We start from the raw sequence: 18020 nt of genomic DNA, 5'->3' as shown, positions 1-18020 counted from the left end.
GCCGTCATACTGGGGAAGCCATTTCGCTCCGGGGACGTACGGCAGGGCTATGGGTATCACTGGAGTCACGACCCCTGCTGGAGGGGCGGTCACTCCGGCCTGAGCAGCGCGGGGCACGAGTTGAGCATCAAGAGCGTTAACTGGTGCTCCGGCGTCTTGCTGGTCGTCGGCCGTGGTTGCGCCCCCCTAGTAAACCGTAGCCTACCTTCTTTGCTTTTATCAGGTAGGCCGCAGCTCTGCAGACGGCGGTCTCCTTCCAGGACCTGACGCTTCCTGTTGCTGCGTCAGAGCGCGAGGCGGGGCTTGAGCTTCGCGCGCTATCAACGGTCACGCCTCTCTGGTTCCCGCGGTTACGCCCCTCTTCTTCCCGCGCAGCGACGCGGTAATGACGGCGATGTTCACCACAGTTAACACAGTTCAAATACGGCACACAGTACCCGATGGCAACGGGCACGAAATCCTGTTCGTGACGCCAGGAAGAGTATGACTGACCCAGGGGAGATATGGGGGAGACTCGGTACCCGGGCCTTGACCTTCTGTGGGATGTCACAGCAATCGGCTCCCGGGCCCGTACCCTGGGGTCACTCTTTAAAAGGGGTTTTGTTACATGAAGGGATGGATATTAGTTTTGTCTTGTGACGCCACCTGTGGTTTCTGGTAATGGGTACCAGTGCTGCTGCAGACCTCTGGGGGTGATGGGATGGCAGCTAGGATGCTTCGGCTCCCCACAGGCAGAGCGGGCCCCCTGGGGCAGGGTTGGTATCAGGGATGCAGGTGAGAGGTGGCCCAGCCGGGCCAGGAGAGAATAACAGACACACACACGGGGGATGTTCGCTTCAGTACCTTTACTGGTGTAGACGGCAGGTACGGTCCAGGGTACTTGATAGGAAGGGTGCACTTCTGGACTCTCCCCAGTGAGCGGGTATAAGGCCTCCTGATCTGTTTCTTCCTCTCTCTGAAGCTTCTGACCAGCCTGAAACTAGGCTTAGCTTCTGTACTCTTTCACTCTCCTCACCTGCATGCTTGGTGGTAAGAACTTTCTTCTGGCTACCACTATCCCTGGACGCTGGGGCCTTCGTGGTTCCTAGTTCTTTAAATGATTGTAGCTTCAGGTGGACCAGGGGTCTAGAATCCTCCTGGTATACCGGTTATTCCTACTGGGCGTAGAAGACCCTGTAGGCGCGGACCCGGTGTCCGGCTTGTGTTCTGGGGTGAGCCTAAGATGCTCCTCTGCCCCCATAACTCCTCTCACTCTTCTCCTTGCCTCTGGCCCCGCTCTAGGCCCCAAGGCTTCAGCACGTGCTTTAAGCCCTGGCTGGCCCTCAGCGCAGCAGCTCACATGCTGCTTCTTCACTGATCTAACGTGCCAGCACACACTGCCTGCCCAAGTCCACCCTCCAGTATATATATCCCTAACAGGGCTCCCTCTGGTGGTATGAGGTGGAAGGGTGGAGGTGTCTGTTATGTAGTGAGGGCCTCTTGTGGAGAAGTCCGTCCATGCACCCTTTTGGGTCCTGTGGTACCTGTGGTAGCAGGGTGCCACAGATGCACCGCAGAGAACAATAATTTTTTTTAGTTTTTAATGCGCTGCACAAAAGATCATTCCACCCAATGAACCAGCGCTTTGCGGGAACACGAATGCCGACAGCACTGGAGGTGAGTATAGGTGTTTTTAATTTTAAAGGGGGCAAACATTCATATTGAGAAGGGGTTGTCATTGTAGTGGACAACCCCTTTAAGAAAATGGTGAATCCAAACCTAAAAATTTATTGTGATGCAAATTGAGGCACCAACATTAATAAAGTGCATATAGGAGTAAAGGCATAATGAGGCTCAACCACCAAACATCCGAAGTGCGTTTCACCAATGCTTCATCAGGGGTCAGTAGTTCCGCTCAAAGATAAGTTTGGCAAAGTGCTGAACGCAGAGAAGAGGTAAGCAGGTTGGCAACAAGCAAGCCAAGACATTTTCCATCTGAGGTTAAGTTCCTATGATGAATTTTTGATGCTGCGTATTTTCGCCGTGTCAGAAATGCAGTATCTTAAATTTCCAGAAAAGTGGATGGCATTTATAAAAATCTCATTCCCTATATGTTTGTTTTTTTTGTTTGTTTTTTTTTAACGCTGCGTAAATTGACCGGTGGTGCATTTTTGAAATCTGCAACATGTCAATTTCTCTTGCAAGTACACTGAGTTGTATAGAATTATATTAGATGCGGAAAATCCACAGGTAAAACTAATTCTGCTCTTAGTGCAGTGGAAACTAAAAATGCATCTAATCACATCAAACAAGGAACACTAGAATCAAAATCCTAAAACACAGGTGTGTCACTGAGCCTAAAATTAGTCTAGGGAAATTAATGATAGCATTGATCCACGTGAGGCAATCTGCAAAACTCGACATGGAGCACAACTGAGGGCAGCAGACCCAGGGGAAGGAAGCGGAGCCCGGAATAAGTATTTATCAACCAGGATGTGTCAAAAACAAAGCAACTTTATTTAAAAAAAAAAAAAATAGACAAAAACTACAGCGTTAAAAACATGATAAAAACGCCTGTAAACACAAAAAAAAAAAAGGCAAGTAATCTAATTTACCTAATAGGTGCAGAAAATCTGCAAGATCAAAAACTCACCAAATACTCATTGTGGGAATATAGCCTTTTGGAATGTTCACAATTGCATTCTGAAATTCCCTTTCTCTGCTCTATTTTTAAGAACAAATAAATGGAATTATTTTCTAAAACATTTCATAACTGATGCAGAGGGGCACCACAGAGATTATTATGGGTTCCCTTATGTGTCCGTTTTTAGAACGGAAGAAAAAGTGCATCATGAAGAACTCTCTTACGTTCGAGAAATTGACATAAAATAAATCAGTTAGACCCTATAATAATAATATTAATAATAATAATAATACACCAATGAGACAAATGTGCAGGAATAGAAAACATAGAAAAATATAAAATCACTTTATTAATACAGTATTTAAAAATACTTTAACAACTTATTAAAACATATAAAATGAGGCACATAAAAATGAATCAACTAGCCAAATAATGCCATTAAGGCCTCATTCAGACATCCAATTTTCACGTACAACTACTATCTGTGTGTATCACGGATAGCGCTCGTACCTGTAATAGTCTATGGGGCCATTCACCTCTCCAATTTTCTTCCTTGAACAGAGTGGTCCGCAGAATATATCGGAGACATTTTGATCCAAGGGTCTAATCAAAGTCAGCCATGCAATTCAATGGGTCCATGAAATAAAACACACCACATTCGAATAACATCCAAGTGCCGTCCAATTTTCAAGGACTGTCAGAGGATGACACTCGTACCACATGCATATTAAACTCTGATCTGAGTCTGATCAGATTGTTCGGTCCAATTTTCTCATACACAAAGAAAAATCAAATGAGCCCTAACACAGAACTAAGCCTATTATAGGCAAAGTGCTTGTAAAGTAGCATGAAATAAATAAAATATACCGTATATTCCGGCGTATAAGACGACCTGGTGTATAAGACGACCCCCCTACTTTCCTGTTAAAATATAGAGTTTAGGATATATTCACCGTATAAGACTACCCCTTTTCCAACGCATACCAAACACCGGTAAAAATTTTAAAAAAACAGATTTGAATTTAACATGGTCCTTTTTTAATTTAAATTCTTATGACATGCAGGTATATAGCAGGAAAACTGTCACTCATAAACATATTAAAATAGGGGGGACCCCACGTCATTTTTTGGGGGGGTCCCCCATTCTAATAGCTAGTAAAGGCTAGGTATTCAGCTGGGGGCTGATATTAGTAGCCTGGGAAGCTCCGTGGGTATTACCCCCTTCCCAGACTTCAAACATCTGCCCCAGCCGTCTGCTTAACCTCCGCTAGAGACTATAATGATGGTGGATCCCACGCCAATTTTCTTTTTAAAAAATCCTTTATTTTAACACTAAATGACAATTGAGGGGTTAATAAAGATGCAGTCCCTAAATTATTATTAATTTTGTAATTAATTTTTCCCAAAAATGTTGACGTGGGCTTCGCCATATTTTTGTGTCCAGCCAGGTACAGCAGGCAGGAACGGGCTGCCCCCAACCACCAGCTGCCTATTTGTACCTGGCCGGACACAACAATATAGGGAAGCCCTTTTTTTTTTTAATTATTTCATGAAATAATTTAAAAAAAAAAGACGTGGGGCTTCGCCCTATTTTTGTGTCCAGCCAGGTACAACTAGGCAGCTGGGGGCTGGAATCTGCAGCGCAGGGAGGCCCAAGCTTTCTGGCCCCCCCCCCCCGCTGCAAATTGCAGTCCGCAGCCACCCCGGAAAATGGCGCGTTCATAGAAGCGCCATCTTCTGGCGCTGTACCCAACTCATCCAGGGCCCTGGTGCGGTGGCTCACTGGGTAATAAAGGGGTTAAGGCCAGCTTGGCATTATCAGCTGGCCCTAAGCCCGAAATTCATGGGGTCACGCCAATATTAGACATGACCGCCATGAATTTCTAGTAAAGTAATTAAAAAAAACACAACACCCAGAATAAAGTCATTTAATTGAAATAAAGACACAATCCTTTATTGTTCTAAATTAAACCATACTTACCATCACGCCCATTCCAGCTGAAGCCAACGATCTCCTGCAATAAAAGAAAAATAATAAAGCAACATCATCCTTACCTCTCCATGGTTCCCAGGACCGGTCCAGCTCTGCTACATTCACATGACAGGCTGCACCGCAGCAGAACGCTGCCGTTCAGCTTGCCATGCGGCAGACACTGAGAAGCCAGGCATGCTTGTGCTCCTCAGTGTCTGACTGTGACGGCATCCAGATGAGCCGAGATCATGTCCAATGAACTCGGCTCACCTCATGCACGTCACTGACAGCGTGGGAAAATTCTCCTGCTCCCCGCATGCGCAGTAGAAGTTTCCCACGCTGTCAGTGACGGACGTCCAGGAGGTGAGCTGAGTTCATTGTCGGCTCATCTGGATGCCGTCACAGCGAGACACTGAGGAGCGCAAGCATGCCTGCGCTTCTCAGTGTCTGCGGGATGACAGGCTGGATGGCAGCGTTCTGCTGCGGTCCAGCCTGTCATCTCGATGTAGCAGAGCTGGAGCTGTCCTGGGAACCATGGAAAGGTAAGGATGAGGTTGCTTTATTATTTTACTTTTATTGCAGGAGATCGTTGGCTTCAGCTGGAATGGGCGTGATGGTAAGTATGGTTTAATTTAGAACAATAAAGAATTGTGTGTTTATTTCAATTAAAGGACTTTATTCTGGGTGTTTGTGTTTTTTTTAACTTTTACTATGGGGTTAGTAATGGGGGTGTCTTATAGACGCCTCTCCATTACTAACCTGGGCTTGATGTCAGCTGGCATTATAAGCTGACATCAACCCCAGCCCTATTACCCCCTGCCACCGCACCAGGGCAGCGTGGAAGAGCGAGGCTAAGTGCCAGAATTGGCGCATCCTATGGATGCGCCATTTCTGGGGCGGCTGACGGCTGGTGTTTCTAGCCTGGGAGGGGGCCAATATTCATGGCTCCCTTCCTGGGCTATTAATATCAGCCCCCAGCTGTCTGCCTAGCCTTTGCTAGCTATTAAATTAGGGGGGACCCCACGTCATTTTTTTGGGGGGGTCCCCCATTTTAATAGCTAGTAAAGGCTATGTATTCAGCTGGGGGCTGATATTAGTAGCCTGGGAAGCTCCGTGGGTATTACCCCCTTCCCAGGCTTCAAACATCTGCCCCAGCCGTCTGCTTAACCTCCGCTAGAGACTAAAATTAAGGGGAACCCCACGCCAATTTTTTTTTAAATAAATCCGTTATTTTAACACTAGATGACAAGTACAGTAACCAGCACTGTCACTGTACTTCATATATATGTGACTGACATGTTTCTATCTATCTAATCTATGTGTGATGCTCTATTCTTTCTGTTATAAATTGTCGGGTACAGATGCTGAAATGCCGGCCGGCTTTTTTAAAGAGACGGTGCATGAAAACACTATTATTTGTTTTAATAAATCCTTTACACTAAATGACAAGTACAGTAAGCAATACTGTCACTGTACTTCATATATATGTGAGTGACATGTTTCTATCTATCTAATCTATGTGTGAAGCTCTATTCTTTCTATTCTAAATTGTCGGGTGCCGGCTTATGCCGCTGCTGAATTGCCGGCTTTTCATATATTGTCACAGAAGCGATGCGAACTTCCCTGCTCCGGACACAGCGCAGCGCTTCTGTGACAAGTGAAAGCTGTCGGCACAGAAGCCCTGCGCTGTGTCCGGAGCTGGGAATACGCAGCGATGTGTCAGTTTCAGCACAGAAGCGCTGACTGTCTGGACCTACCGCCGCCGTATTTTAACTCCCTCCACCTTATATTAACTCCGACATGGCAGGGATACGGCCACGGCAGCTTATTAACACCCCCAGAGTATCCCCGCATGTCAATTTCTGAAAGTTCAAAAGCATTACCGGCGTATAAGACGACCCCAGACTAGACAGAAGATTTTTCAGTCTTCAAAAGTCGTCTTATACGCCGGAATATACGGTACTATCAATGGACTTAATGATAGTAGAGTGATAGCCAAAAGTCTGAAAATGGTAATCAATAAACAGAAAAACAGGGAAAAAAGTAATGAAAATAATGAAAAAGTAAAGCGTAAAAGATACATATGTAATACGGGTTTCGGAATGCGACACACAGAGATCACGAGGCGGAAACAGTCAGGGATTGAAATAACCCAATTTATATACAGCGATCACTGCAAGCAATTAGTGTTAGTAACAAGGCAAATCAATAGAAGAACTAATAACAATAATCTTGGAATAGCAAACAAAGTCTTTCACTAATTAACGGTAATATTCTTTTCACAAAGGTGGTGCGCACAGTTGTGGGGGACACCATGTAAGTTCTTTCTCCCGATCTACCCCTAGAGGGAGTTACTGGGTTTTCCTGCTAGGCCGCTAGTGTCTCTCTCTGACATAGTCTATCAAAGCCCGTTGAGCCTCCCACGCACCTACCGGCCCCCTCCTAACCTGAAATCCTAGTCCCAGCCGACCACGTTACCATAGGTGACAGCTGGAAGTGACGGTCCTGCTCACTCTCGCTGTTCCTCCGCAATTGCAGGCGTGCCTATCCTTCCACAGTCTTCTCGGCTTGACCGTCGGCAAAAGTCTCTTAGGCTCTGGGCAGAGAGGACTAGGCCTCGGCTCTTGACAGGCTATGTCGGTGTAAGAGGGAAGACCGGGGTGTAAGTACTGTCAGAACAAGGGATCCGGAACTGCCGGGGCCGTACCTCTGGTTGCAGGGGGAGGACAGACTTCCAACACAGGAGTCAGGTGACTGGGAAGCGGGGGGGCGTGTCCAGAGTGAGAGCTGGGAGGTCAGGTGATCGGAGAACTGGTGTCATGGCTAGAGAGAGGGAGAGATGAGGACTTTTGCGCGGGAAAGCGAGAGCAGAGTTCCGCTCAGGAGAGCAGTGTGAGAGGGTCCAGGCTCCTGGCTCCAGTACTGGGAGCAAGAGCCGAGTGCAGTGGACCGGAGGAGTCAAGCCGACTAGAGGGAGAAGAGACGCAGGTTCTGTGGAGTCGAGCACATGAGGTGCCATGTTATGGGCTAGGGGCTCAGCGGGTAAAACCGGAGACCGCCCACTGCCGCCAGAAGACGGAGCATTGTATGGACGGGGATTGATTTTGATCAGAATCACAATGACTTTTAGTCACCCTGAGTATTTTCATGGTTAATCTCATAAGACAAGAAAAGCTCCCAGTCAGTATCACGTGACTGGATAGCTCAATGGTAAGGCATCAGTCTCTGAAACTACTCACACTACAACACACTGTCTGTTTGCATGGTAACGTCCCAATCAGTTTCAGACAAGGTTTTCACCGAAAATCATATAACCAAATAGAACGCTTAGCTTTTCTTAACTGAGTTTATATCTCAGTGGCCAGTGCACTGGCTTCTAGACGTTGAGTTTTGGGTTCAAGTCCCATCAGTGAACAGTGAATTTTTTTTATTATTATTACAGTTGTAAAAGTCACTTGTCACAGTCACTTGTCACAGTCACTTGTCAGACAGGGTATTTAGCCTCAAACTGACATCATTCTGATGTTTGATTTTGATATCTGATCATATCTTAAAATGGACACTATACTCTTAGTGTTTGTCCCCTTCTTCACCACTTGATCAGCCCTGTTCAGACCGCTGCTTTTCCTTTGTTCTACTATCACGCATCTAATAATCAAGTGCACATGTCCCTTGTTCCTTGTATTAAAAGTGCAGTTAATTACTCCTAATTACAGAACAAACATGCAAAATTATAAATGTTATAATTGTCATTGAATGAAAAAATCACTTGGAAAGCTGGTCTTTTACAGTGGTTTCTTGCAGTTTTAGCTCTGCAACCATCTCACAGCATTGACATTGGCCCTTTTTACCTAGATCTTTGGGCTCATACACATGGTCATATATTGGCTAGAAATGCATTGTTAAATGCAGTAGGACACAAAAACAGCTTTTTAATAACATCTGATTAGTTTAAACCTGCAAATCGGGTGCTTTTCACTCAGGAGATAAGCTACTGCAGAAAACTGTTCTGATCAGCAGAACACCGAGTGGAGGAGACAGGTGCTGTCCTTTTCACTGCCATCATCTGTACTCCTGTTACATGCACGCCGCTGGTTCAGATAGGGTCGAGGTGGGTTTCATTAATTCTTTGGAATCCTGGTGGAACTCAGGGCGACCATAGGCTGCAGCTTCTCTCAGGCACACGATAGATTCAGTTGCTGACCCAACACATCTGGCAAGAGTCTTTTTCAACAGTTTAACAGTGGAATTTAATCTGAAGCACGGCCAGTGCAATTCAGGGATATTACAGTACAGTTTGAGTTTCTTGAGCAACCGGCTCCAGTAACAATACAGTAGTTTCTTCACAAGGTACAGTATTAGTCTCTTCAGTAGCATAATTCAGCATATATTAGATCTCTTAGCAGCACACTTCTATGCATACACAACCACAGGTTTTCCTTCACAAGGACACAGTAGTGCACAGCATTCTTTATCCTGCATGGAGATGGAGAGGGGGAGGGTTTGACGAGGGAGATGATCCCTGTGACACAATTCATTCCAGTCCTTATCCCTGCCTGATAATACTCTGCATTGTTAGTTCAGGGAGCTTATCTGACCTGTATTTAGTTTCTCTCCTGATCTGAATCCTGTTCAGTTGCCTTCTGTCAGATCCAGACAACACACCACCTTTCTCTTCGGCTTCAGCTAGACTACAATGACAAGTTCCCCACAATCCCCCTGGGACTCTGCTAAAACACTCCCTGTCTCCTGTGACTGTGTTAACCCCTCTAGTTGCTGGATGCTTCTGAAGCACAACACTTCCCGTCTTCTGTGCTTGTGTTATTTGTAATAGTTGCTGGATGCTTTGGAAACAGAACTACTTCTGCATGTCTCACTCCCAGTGAGTATGCTTTGATATCAATGCAGCTGAAAGCAGGCAAACAGACTGGGGAAAAGCGGGGGTTATTATGCGACTTAAATGCAATTTGTTTACAGGAATGAAGACCAATCCCCTAATAGAATAATTTGCAAAGTTCCAGAACTTTTCAAGCTAGACATTTTATTATATAAAAAAGTTACTCTTTAAGTGCAAGTTATAACCTGCTGGAAAAAAACAAAATATTGACAGATTTGAAAGTTATTGGTTGTTGGCACAATATACTGTGGCCCAATTTTCCCTAATGATCAAAATGGTTGAAATGGTTCATTTGGCTGCTGCATATGTCCATGATCAGTTTTAGTCTTTGTTTACATTGGAGTACATAGCATTAATTTCAAATGAAAATGCAACAACCATTCCCCCTCCTAGCCTTTTTTTTTTTAATGATCCTATTCTGTACATCATGTAAGGGTTAATCGCAATTTAGTGTATTATTGGAGATTTGTGATGTAATATATGATCTGGCCAGTAGAAGGCAGCAGAGAGGCCAGAGTTGCAGAGCAGGGGTTTTGCAGTTGGTGACTCCTGCTAGGGGAGTTCAAGGAGAGAGTGAAGTTACCACATTATTGGAAAAAGGTCTGGATAGAGCGGTGCGACTTTGATCTGTTTTTGGTGACTCTGGGACACGTTGTTCAGCTTGACATGAACCAAATCGTTGAGGACAACCAAGGACGCAGCATCTTGGACTAGGCTACGTGAGGCCTTATTTCTAAGGACTTAGAGAAGCCCTGCGTTTGAGAGATCAGCATTCTCTAAGAGATTCAAGTCAGCGTTTCTGATTATTCGGTTCTCAGTCCAGCAAGGACACTTCAGTTTTAGGATGTACCGGTACCATCTTACATCTGAATATACACTGCTCAAAAAAATAAAGGGAACACTCAAATAACACATCCTAGATCTGAATGAATGAAATATTCTCATTGAATACTTTGTTCTGTACAAAGTTGAATGTGCTGACAACAAAATCACACAAAAATCATCAATGGAAATCAAATTTATTAACCAATGGAGGCCTGGATTTGGAGTCACCCCCAAAATTAAAGTGGAAAAACACACTACAGGCTGATCCAACTTTGATGTAATGTCCTTAAAAGAAGTCAAAATGAGGCTCAGTATTGTGTGTGGCCTCCACGTGCCTGTATGACCTCCCTACAACGCCTGGGCATGCTCCTGATGAGGTTGGGGATGGTCTCCTATGGGATCTCCTCCCAGACCTGGACTAAAGCATCCACCAACTCCTGGACAGTCTATGGTGCAACGTGACGTTGGTGGATGGAGCGAGACATGATGTCCCAGATGTGCTCAATTCAGGTCTGGGGAACGGGCGGGCCAGTCCATAGGTTCAATGCCTTCATCTTGCAGAAACTGCTGACACACTCCAGCCATATAAGGTCTGGCATTGTCCTGCATTAGGAGGAACCAAGGGCCAACCACACCAGCATATGGTCTCACAAGGGGTCTGAGGATCTCATCTCGGTACCTAATGGCAGTCAGACTACCTCTGGCGAGCACATGGAGTGCTGTGCATCCCTCCAAAGAAATGCCACCCCACACCATTACTGACCCACTGCCAAACTGGTCATGCTGAAGGATGTTGCAGGCAGCAGATCGATCTCCACGGCGTCTCCAGACTCTGTCACGTCTGTCACATTTGTTCAGTGTGAACCTGCTTTCATCTGTGAAGAGCACAGGGCGCCAGTGACGACTTTGCCAATCCTGGTGTTCTGTGGCAAACGCCAAGCGTCCTGCACGGTGTTGGGCTGTGAGCACAACCCCCATCTGTGGACGTCTGGCCCTCATACCACCCTCATGGAGGCGGTTTCTAACCGTTTGTGCAGACACATGTACATTTGTGGCCTGCTGGAGGTCATTTTGCAGGGCTCTGGCAGTGCTCCTCCTGTTCCTCCTTGCACAAAGACGGAGGTAGCGGTCCTGCTGCTGGGTTGTTGCCCTCCTACAGCCCTCTCCACGTCTCCTGGTGTACTGGCCTGTCTCCTGGTAGCGCCTCCAGACACTACGCTGACAGACATAGCAAACCTTTTTGCCACAGCTCGCATTGATGTGCCATCCTGGATGAGCTGCACTACCTGAGCAACTTCTGTGGGTTGTAGAGTCCGACTCATGCTACCACGAATGTGAAAGCACAACCAACATTCAAAAGTGACCAAAACATCAGCCAGCATTGGTATTGAGATGTGGTCTGTGGTCCCCACCTGTTGAACCATTCCTTTATTGAGGGTGTCTTGATAATTGCCAATAATTTCCATCTATTGTCTATTCCATTTGCACAACAGCATGTGAAATTGATTGTCAATCAGTGTTGCTTTCTAAGTGGACATTTTGATTTCACAGAAGTTTGATTTACTTGGAGTTATATTCTGTTGTTTAACTGTTCCCATGATTTTTTTGAGCAGTGTATATATGCGTATATATAAATAACTTTATGGCGGTCTAGTTAGTTAGGAGAAAAGGCCTCTTCTGTAAGAGACACTTCAAAAAAATTGCTCCAAGTAGGTGATTACTAAAGTACTGGCACAACACTGTCGTTTTATGGATATATGCATAGAAAGGGTTAATAGCATGTATTTTTGCTTGCATATAACTGTTAATTCTGTTAACTGTACATGTGTATACTTAGCCGGTGTTATTTAGAGTAACTGTTGTCGCTGTATTTGTTATATATACGCTGTTTACCCAACATCCTTTCCTTTGTTTTATTAACGGGTTAGTAAATGTTCATATTATATTATTTAATTTTTATATGTGTCTGTTGATTGCTGCTCTACATCTCGTCCGGTGGCCGCCCCTCGCCAATGTTTCAATCAAACAACCATATATTTGTTTCTTGAAATTACTAGAAATATATAAATTGACAACTAGGTATTACCATTACCTTGCCACAATAGGGACTGTATAGGTAACACATTTCATTGTTAATGTATTCACTTTTTAGCAGGAGAGCATGTGGCGAGCGGAGACCAGCCCTGACCCCGAAAGTGACGTCTGTTTCAGGGGCATGGCTTGTATTGGCTCTCCTTGCTTGCCACATTCTCTGCTTACAATGCACACTGACAGTGCGCTCTCTTGTCAGCTCATCACTTCTCATTAGAGCCAATGAGGGTGCGCACTGTCACTGTGCATTGAAGAGAATATTGCACAGTGACAAGGGAGCTCGTACTGAGCATGTGTCGGAATTGACAACCGGTGTGTGCTCAGTAGAGCAGGGTCTAGCCTAGCTCCTGAAACAGATGTCACTGATGACTCTTCATTTCAGGGTGAGGACAGAGACTGTGGCAGTGACCACAGCCTGGGCACCCAGATGACGTCCCATTTGAGTATCCCAGAATGTACTGGGGATTTTGAAATGAAAAGTTATCAAACTACAAGTAGCTAAAAAAAATAAAGTGAAATTAGAGAGGGAAGGGTAGGGACTTTTTAATGAAAGGATGTAGAAAAGCGATTAGATTATTACATTAAATAGGTAGACATATAGGATTAAAATCAGTGTTCGTTTTGGACCACCCCTTTAAGTGTAGAGAGAGGTGTATGGGAAAGAAATGCTTCTACAGACAAATATGCAAGTTTGTAGGTAAAGAAGTAACATGGTGTTTGATCTCCATCCTCTGTTTACCCATGAAACATATTGTCAAGTCTTTGCATGTAATGATAACTATTTTTTCTCAGGAACCTGTGAGGACACCATGGCAGGAACATTTACTTTTGGATCCCCTGATATACGCAGTGAGTGTACAGATAATTTGTATTTTATTTACACTTTCAGATGGTTTATGATTTGGAATTTTGAAAAATATTTTGCAGCATACCTCCAAAATGTTTGAAGACTGACAAAAATGTGGGTATATGAGATGCATGCAGTTAGTGGCAACTGGTCCCAGTAACCCATAATATTAAATACTTTCCTTCTACTTTCCAACTCCTCTTGGCACATATCTGTCTTTCCTGTGCCGGTGATTAGCACACAAGAAGTTTGAGCCTCATGTGGGCCACTATCAGAAAATATCTGCATGTAAGCAATACTGTGTAAGCAGAACAGACAATGATATTATTATTAGTGGTGATCTTGGAGACTAACCTATTTTTTTTTCTGGAGTCTCTTGGACATTCCAGTAGAGTAGACATGCTTGAAATAAACCAAAGTATCTAAGAGCCAACACTGCAAGAACATATAACCTATCTGCAAACTAAAATCTAGTGGTAGACAAAATTTCAGAACTATTCAATGAAAGCACAAAAATAAATTGTTCGGAGATCCCCAAGTAAGACTTGCAGCACAAACTATATGACTAAATGGCCATCGAGGTGGTCAACTTACGAAAAGTAATACTGTAGATTCCTTTCTGAAGACAGAAAAAGTGGCACTCACGTCCTTTTTTTACTGGATGGTGAGTGCCACCTTTTCTGTCTTTGGAAAGAAAATTCAGAACTATTCCCATTAACAAGTTTGAGATCATCCATAGCGATCAGTCATGTAGATACCAATGGGTTGTATTTATTAAGACTGCTGATTCCTATGCCATTGTTTATATCAAGCTAGGTAAAGTAAAATGTGCCTAATTTGTTGGGACACACAGGTTTGCTAAAAATTTGGCCCATCTCTGGCTGTCTGCGCAACGGAAAGTCAAATCTATCCCAGCCCATGTGCTAGTGCATATTTGCACCATAATTTATGCTGAATTTAGGCTTGAAATATAGTAACTGTGTCGGGTTGTGGGAGACCACACCACTCCCGGCTAAACCCAGGATATATTTTGATGAGAGTGGCATAAATTTGAAAAAAAATATTTAATAAATAATGCGTGCACCATAATTTGTGAACTTTTTCATGCCAGTTTTCTGGCATATAGTTAAGAAAATTCCCGCTTAATGTTAGAAGATCTCAGCAGAATCTAATGTCCCTATAGGCAGTGCCACCTTTTCCATTAAACTGGACCCTCCTAGTTGTCTGCTATAACAGACGTATTGGCCTAGAATGGATCCGAAGGGGCCCCATGATGGTTTCCAAAGTTTAGCCAGCAACAATATGTAGGCATTATTGCTGTCAACAGTAAAGGGACCCCCAATGTGATGTGAACGTTTCATGATCCCAGGTGCTGTGCAGAGCACGAAAGTAATTTGTCAACTGCTAGTCAGACATGCTCGATCCGGTTTACGGTGTTACCTGCGTGACTATCTACAATGTTACTGACTTCTTTTGTAGGAGGCTTTTGTTGATTTCTGGGGTTCTATAGAAAAACGTGAAACCAAAATATTTGACGTTAATGCATGTAGGAGGCACACCTGTTAGTCAGATCCGGACTGTATGCTGTAGGAGGGGGAGATGTTAATCAGGTTCTCATTTTTGCTAGGAGTTGAAATGGGACTTTGTGCTGGTGTGTGAAAGCACATCTCTTGACAGCGAGGCTGAAGAGAAGAGGCGGCAGTACATGTCTGTACTGGAACAGAAGCGCTTCAAGATAAAGGTTAGAATTTCTCAAGAACGTATAATCGCAGCTACAAAACAAACTGATCGGTCGACACAAAGCCGGCCACCGGTGGGACACACACCAAAACTGTTATGCCAATATTGTAACTTTTTGCACTTTTGTTAAAAATAAATATAAATATTGTGTGCTGCTACGCTTAAACCATAGACAAACAGGTACAACCAAATTACAAAAAAAACATGGCTTTTATTATTTATCTTAAAAAGTGGTAAAATGTTAAAATTACACCAGTGTATCTGTATTATTTCTATAGTAATCAATCTCTAGGACCTAAATAGTTCATCCATCAATCTGATTTGCATTGCTAAAGCTATGCTATCTCCACTATGACTGGAGTTCATACATTATAAGCGGCTTCTCAGAAATATTATTCACTAGGATATATACAGATTTCACTAATACTCTCTAAAATAATCACATAGTCACTCCAACAAGTTTCGCCATGACTGGCTTCTTCAGGGGGCTAGAAATAATACAGATAAACTGGTGCAATTTTAACACTATTTACCACTTTTTAAGAAAAATAATAAGTCATGTTTTAATACATCCCTTAATCGGGGCTTATTTACCACTGGGGTAATTTGGTAGTACTTTATTAGTTCAGGGGTGTATACACTCATTGGTTTAATTCATAGACAAACAGATCTCTCAGCTGATGTGGGATAAGATTTTCCTTTGCTGTAAGCCCATGACCAGCGGTGATCACCATGCTCTCGTCCTGCCCCAGCTCTGCCCACTTTGACGGGCCTTTGCAAAAATGGCATTAAAACGCCAAAAATGTGCAAAATTTTAGCGCATTCTTGAGTTGTGCCAAAACGTTGTGAGTTTTCAAAGCTTTTTACGCTCGTTCTGGTGTAAAAGCTTTAATGAATTAGGCCCACAGTTTTAACACATTAGACACATGAAGTGCACACACCACTCACATATTGGATGCACACAGTGCACACTACTTACAGAATGCCCAAAATGGATCCATTGCACAAATGATGAAGAGCGATCCCAATGATTGTTATGGGGTCCGTCTGGTTTCCATTTGGTGTCTGTTTCTAGAAAAGGAAGAAAGAACATCATGCAGAATTTTTTTTGTTTTTTTTTCTGTTTGGACAAATAAAATCCATATGACCCCCATAATAATTTATAGGGCTACTTTGCTTCTGTCTGCATCAGTTATTTGATGGATTCGTTTTAGGCATAAATTCTGTTTGTCTGTTCCTAATAATGGAACAGACAAACGAATTTCTTAAAAGGAACCTAGCCTATCTCATTATATTAGGCAAATACAGCATACACAAATACCACTTACATATCAGACACGCGTAGCACACAGGTCATATTTTGGAAGACCAGTTAATCACACTGGGGCAGCAAGTCCACCTGAAACTTAAGTCCCGACCACTTCCCAGCAAAGTGCTGCTCCCACACTAATGCCGGCTGTACACTCTTCACTACTTCTTTCTTTGGGCTCTTGGCTGCAGTACGTTCAGCAATTCTCTGATGGTCGCCCTGTGAATAGGGGTTGTAATAAGCAGACAAACCCTATAATACTCAATAATTTTCATAGTCTGATTAATATATGAATACCTAAGGGCAAGTTCACACTTACGGATTTTACATGCATTTCACTACAGATTCTGCATCTAAATACATGAATAATCCACATCCAAAGCATTAGAATAGGGTATTTACAACCCTTTTAATGTGTATTTAAAAATTAAATCTTCATACAGAAAAAAATGTAGCAAGAATAAGTAGCATGCTACCTCTTTCCTCTTTCTGAGGATTTGACACACTTCCCGAGACCTATTAGTCACATTTCACATGACTATAATCCTTGTGTGAATTGACGGCAGTGCAAACTAAAAATTGGGAAATTCAACCTCGGGATTCTGCGGTGGAAAATACATTTTGGCTTTACATTTACTATTGAACTTAGCCCAATACTCGCAATTAATATAATATCAAGTTTTTAAGGGTATTGGGCTGGTGCTTCATATTCGTCCATGAGACAAGGTAAAATGACAGCCTTATGCAGCATTTGGGCTCATTCACACAGCGGCTTTTTCTACGTACGAGAAAAATGTCCCAAATATTCTGATCAGACTATGATCAGAGCGAGGTCCAAGTGTCCATTGTTTTTCTCTTGCAAGGAGAAATTAAAAAAAAAAAAAAAAAAGTTTCTCCACCTTCTCCGGTCTGTGAAAATTGGACTGCACTTGGATGTCATTCGAGTGCAGTCTGATTTTTTTTTTCCCACAGACTCATTGACTTGCAGGGCCAATTTTGATCCAACCCTCAGATCAGAATCGGACGCGTCTCCATGATTTTCCACAGATGGCTCGATCACGGCCATGTGAATGGCTCCATAGACTATCACAGCTTTGACTGCTACAACACGGAGAGCACTTGGACGTGAGAATGAGCCCTTACAGTGATTTGCTCAGTCAATAACTTGTGACCATTTCAACTTGTAAAGAGGTAAAAATTAGGTTGCTGGATTGAGTTGTTGAGGACCCTCAACCCATTTACCACAGTATACATTGTACAATTATTCACTCAAAATATTACATATCGTAGACCACAAATAAAAAAGAAATCATCAGTTACTTGATAGTTTTTCAGGTAAATGTATAGAAGCTGATAATCTATAGAGTTCAATATAGAATAGCATACCAATGATTGCAAGGACAAGAAAATCACCCTAAAAACTATGTTCTCTATAAAAGTCTTCATAGAATTTGTTTGATTATATTGCAGAAATCTAAAGATGGAAAGAAGACTTTTTATGGGGTGCGGGCACCTCCCGACATTTTCAGGAAATATGTCAGACTTCTCAAGAATCCAGACCAAGGCACCACAAATCTAAATGAAGAACATGTCTCTGAAACAAGCAGGTAATAGTATACAATGAATTTAGTTGTGTTTTATACCACTTTTCCCACCTGGAATAGATTTAGGAAAATATACAATATATACTGCACTCTGAATATTCCTAATGTTACG

The 18020-nt window shown here is 43.3% G+C and overlaps 1 protein-coding gene across 2 annotated transcripts in view; it reads left to right on the top strand.

The window, feature by feature from the left end:
- Positions 1-18020, top strand: part of ANO9 (anoctamin 9) — a 76434-nt gene that overhangs the window by 21894 nt on the left and 36520 nt on the right. For both annotated transcript variants that reach the window (XM_073658737.1, XM_073658736.1), the window contains exons 2-4: positions 13201-13257; positions 14883-14996; positions 17775-17911. In XM_073658737.1, the coding sequence (XP_073514838.1) occupies positions 13201-13257; positions 14883-14996; positions 17775-17911 (308 nt within the window). The remainder of the gene's footprint in view (positions 1-13200; positions 13258-14882; positions 14997-17774; positions 17912-18020) is intronic.

Source organism: Phyllobates terribilis, unplaced genomic scaffold (assembly GCF_046119375.1).
Source record: "Phyllobates terribilis strain yellow unplaced genomic scaffold, ASM4611937v1 Scaffold_13__5_contigs__length_258822181, whole genome shotgun sequence".
Taxonomy (NCBI): domain Eukaryota; kingdom Metazoa; phylum Chordata; class Amphibia; order Anura; family Dendrobatidae; genus Phyllobates; species Phyllobates terribilis.
The sequence above is the reverse complement of the archived record's forward strand: the minus strand, read 5'-3'. Positions and strand labels throughout refer to the sequence as shown.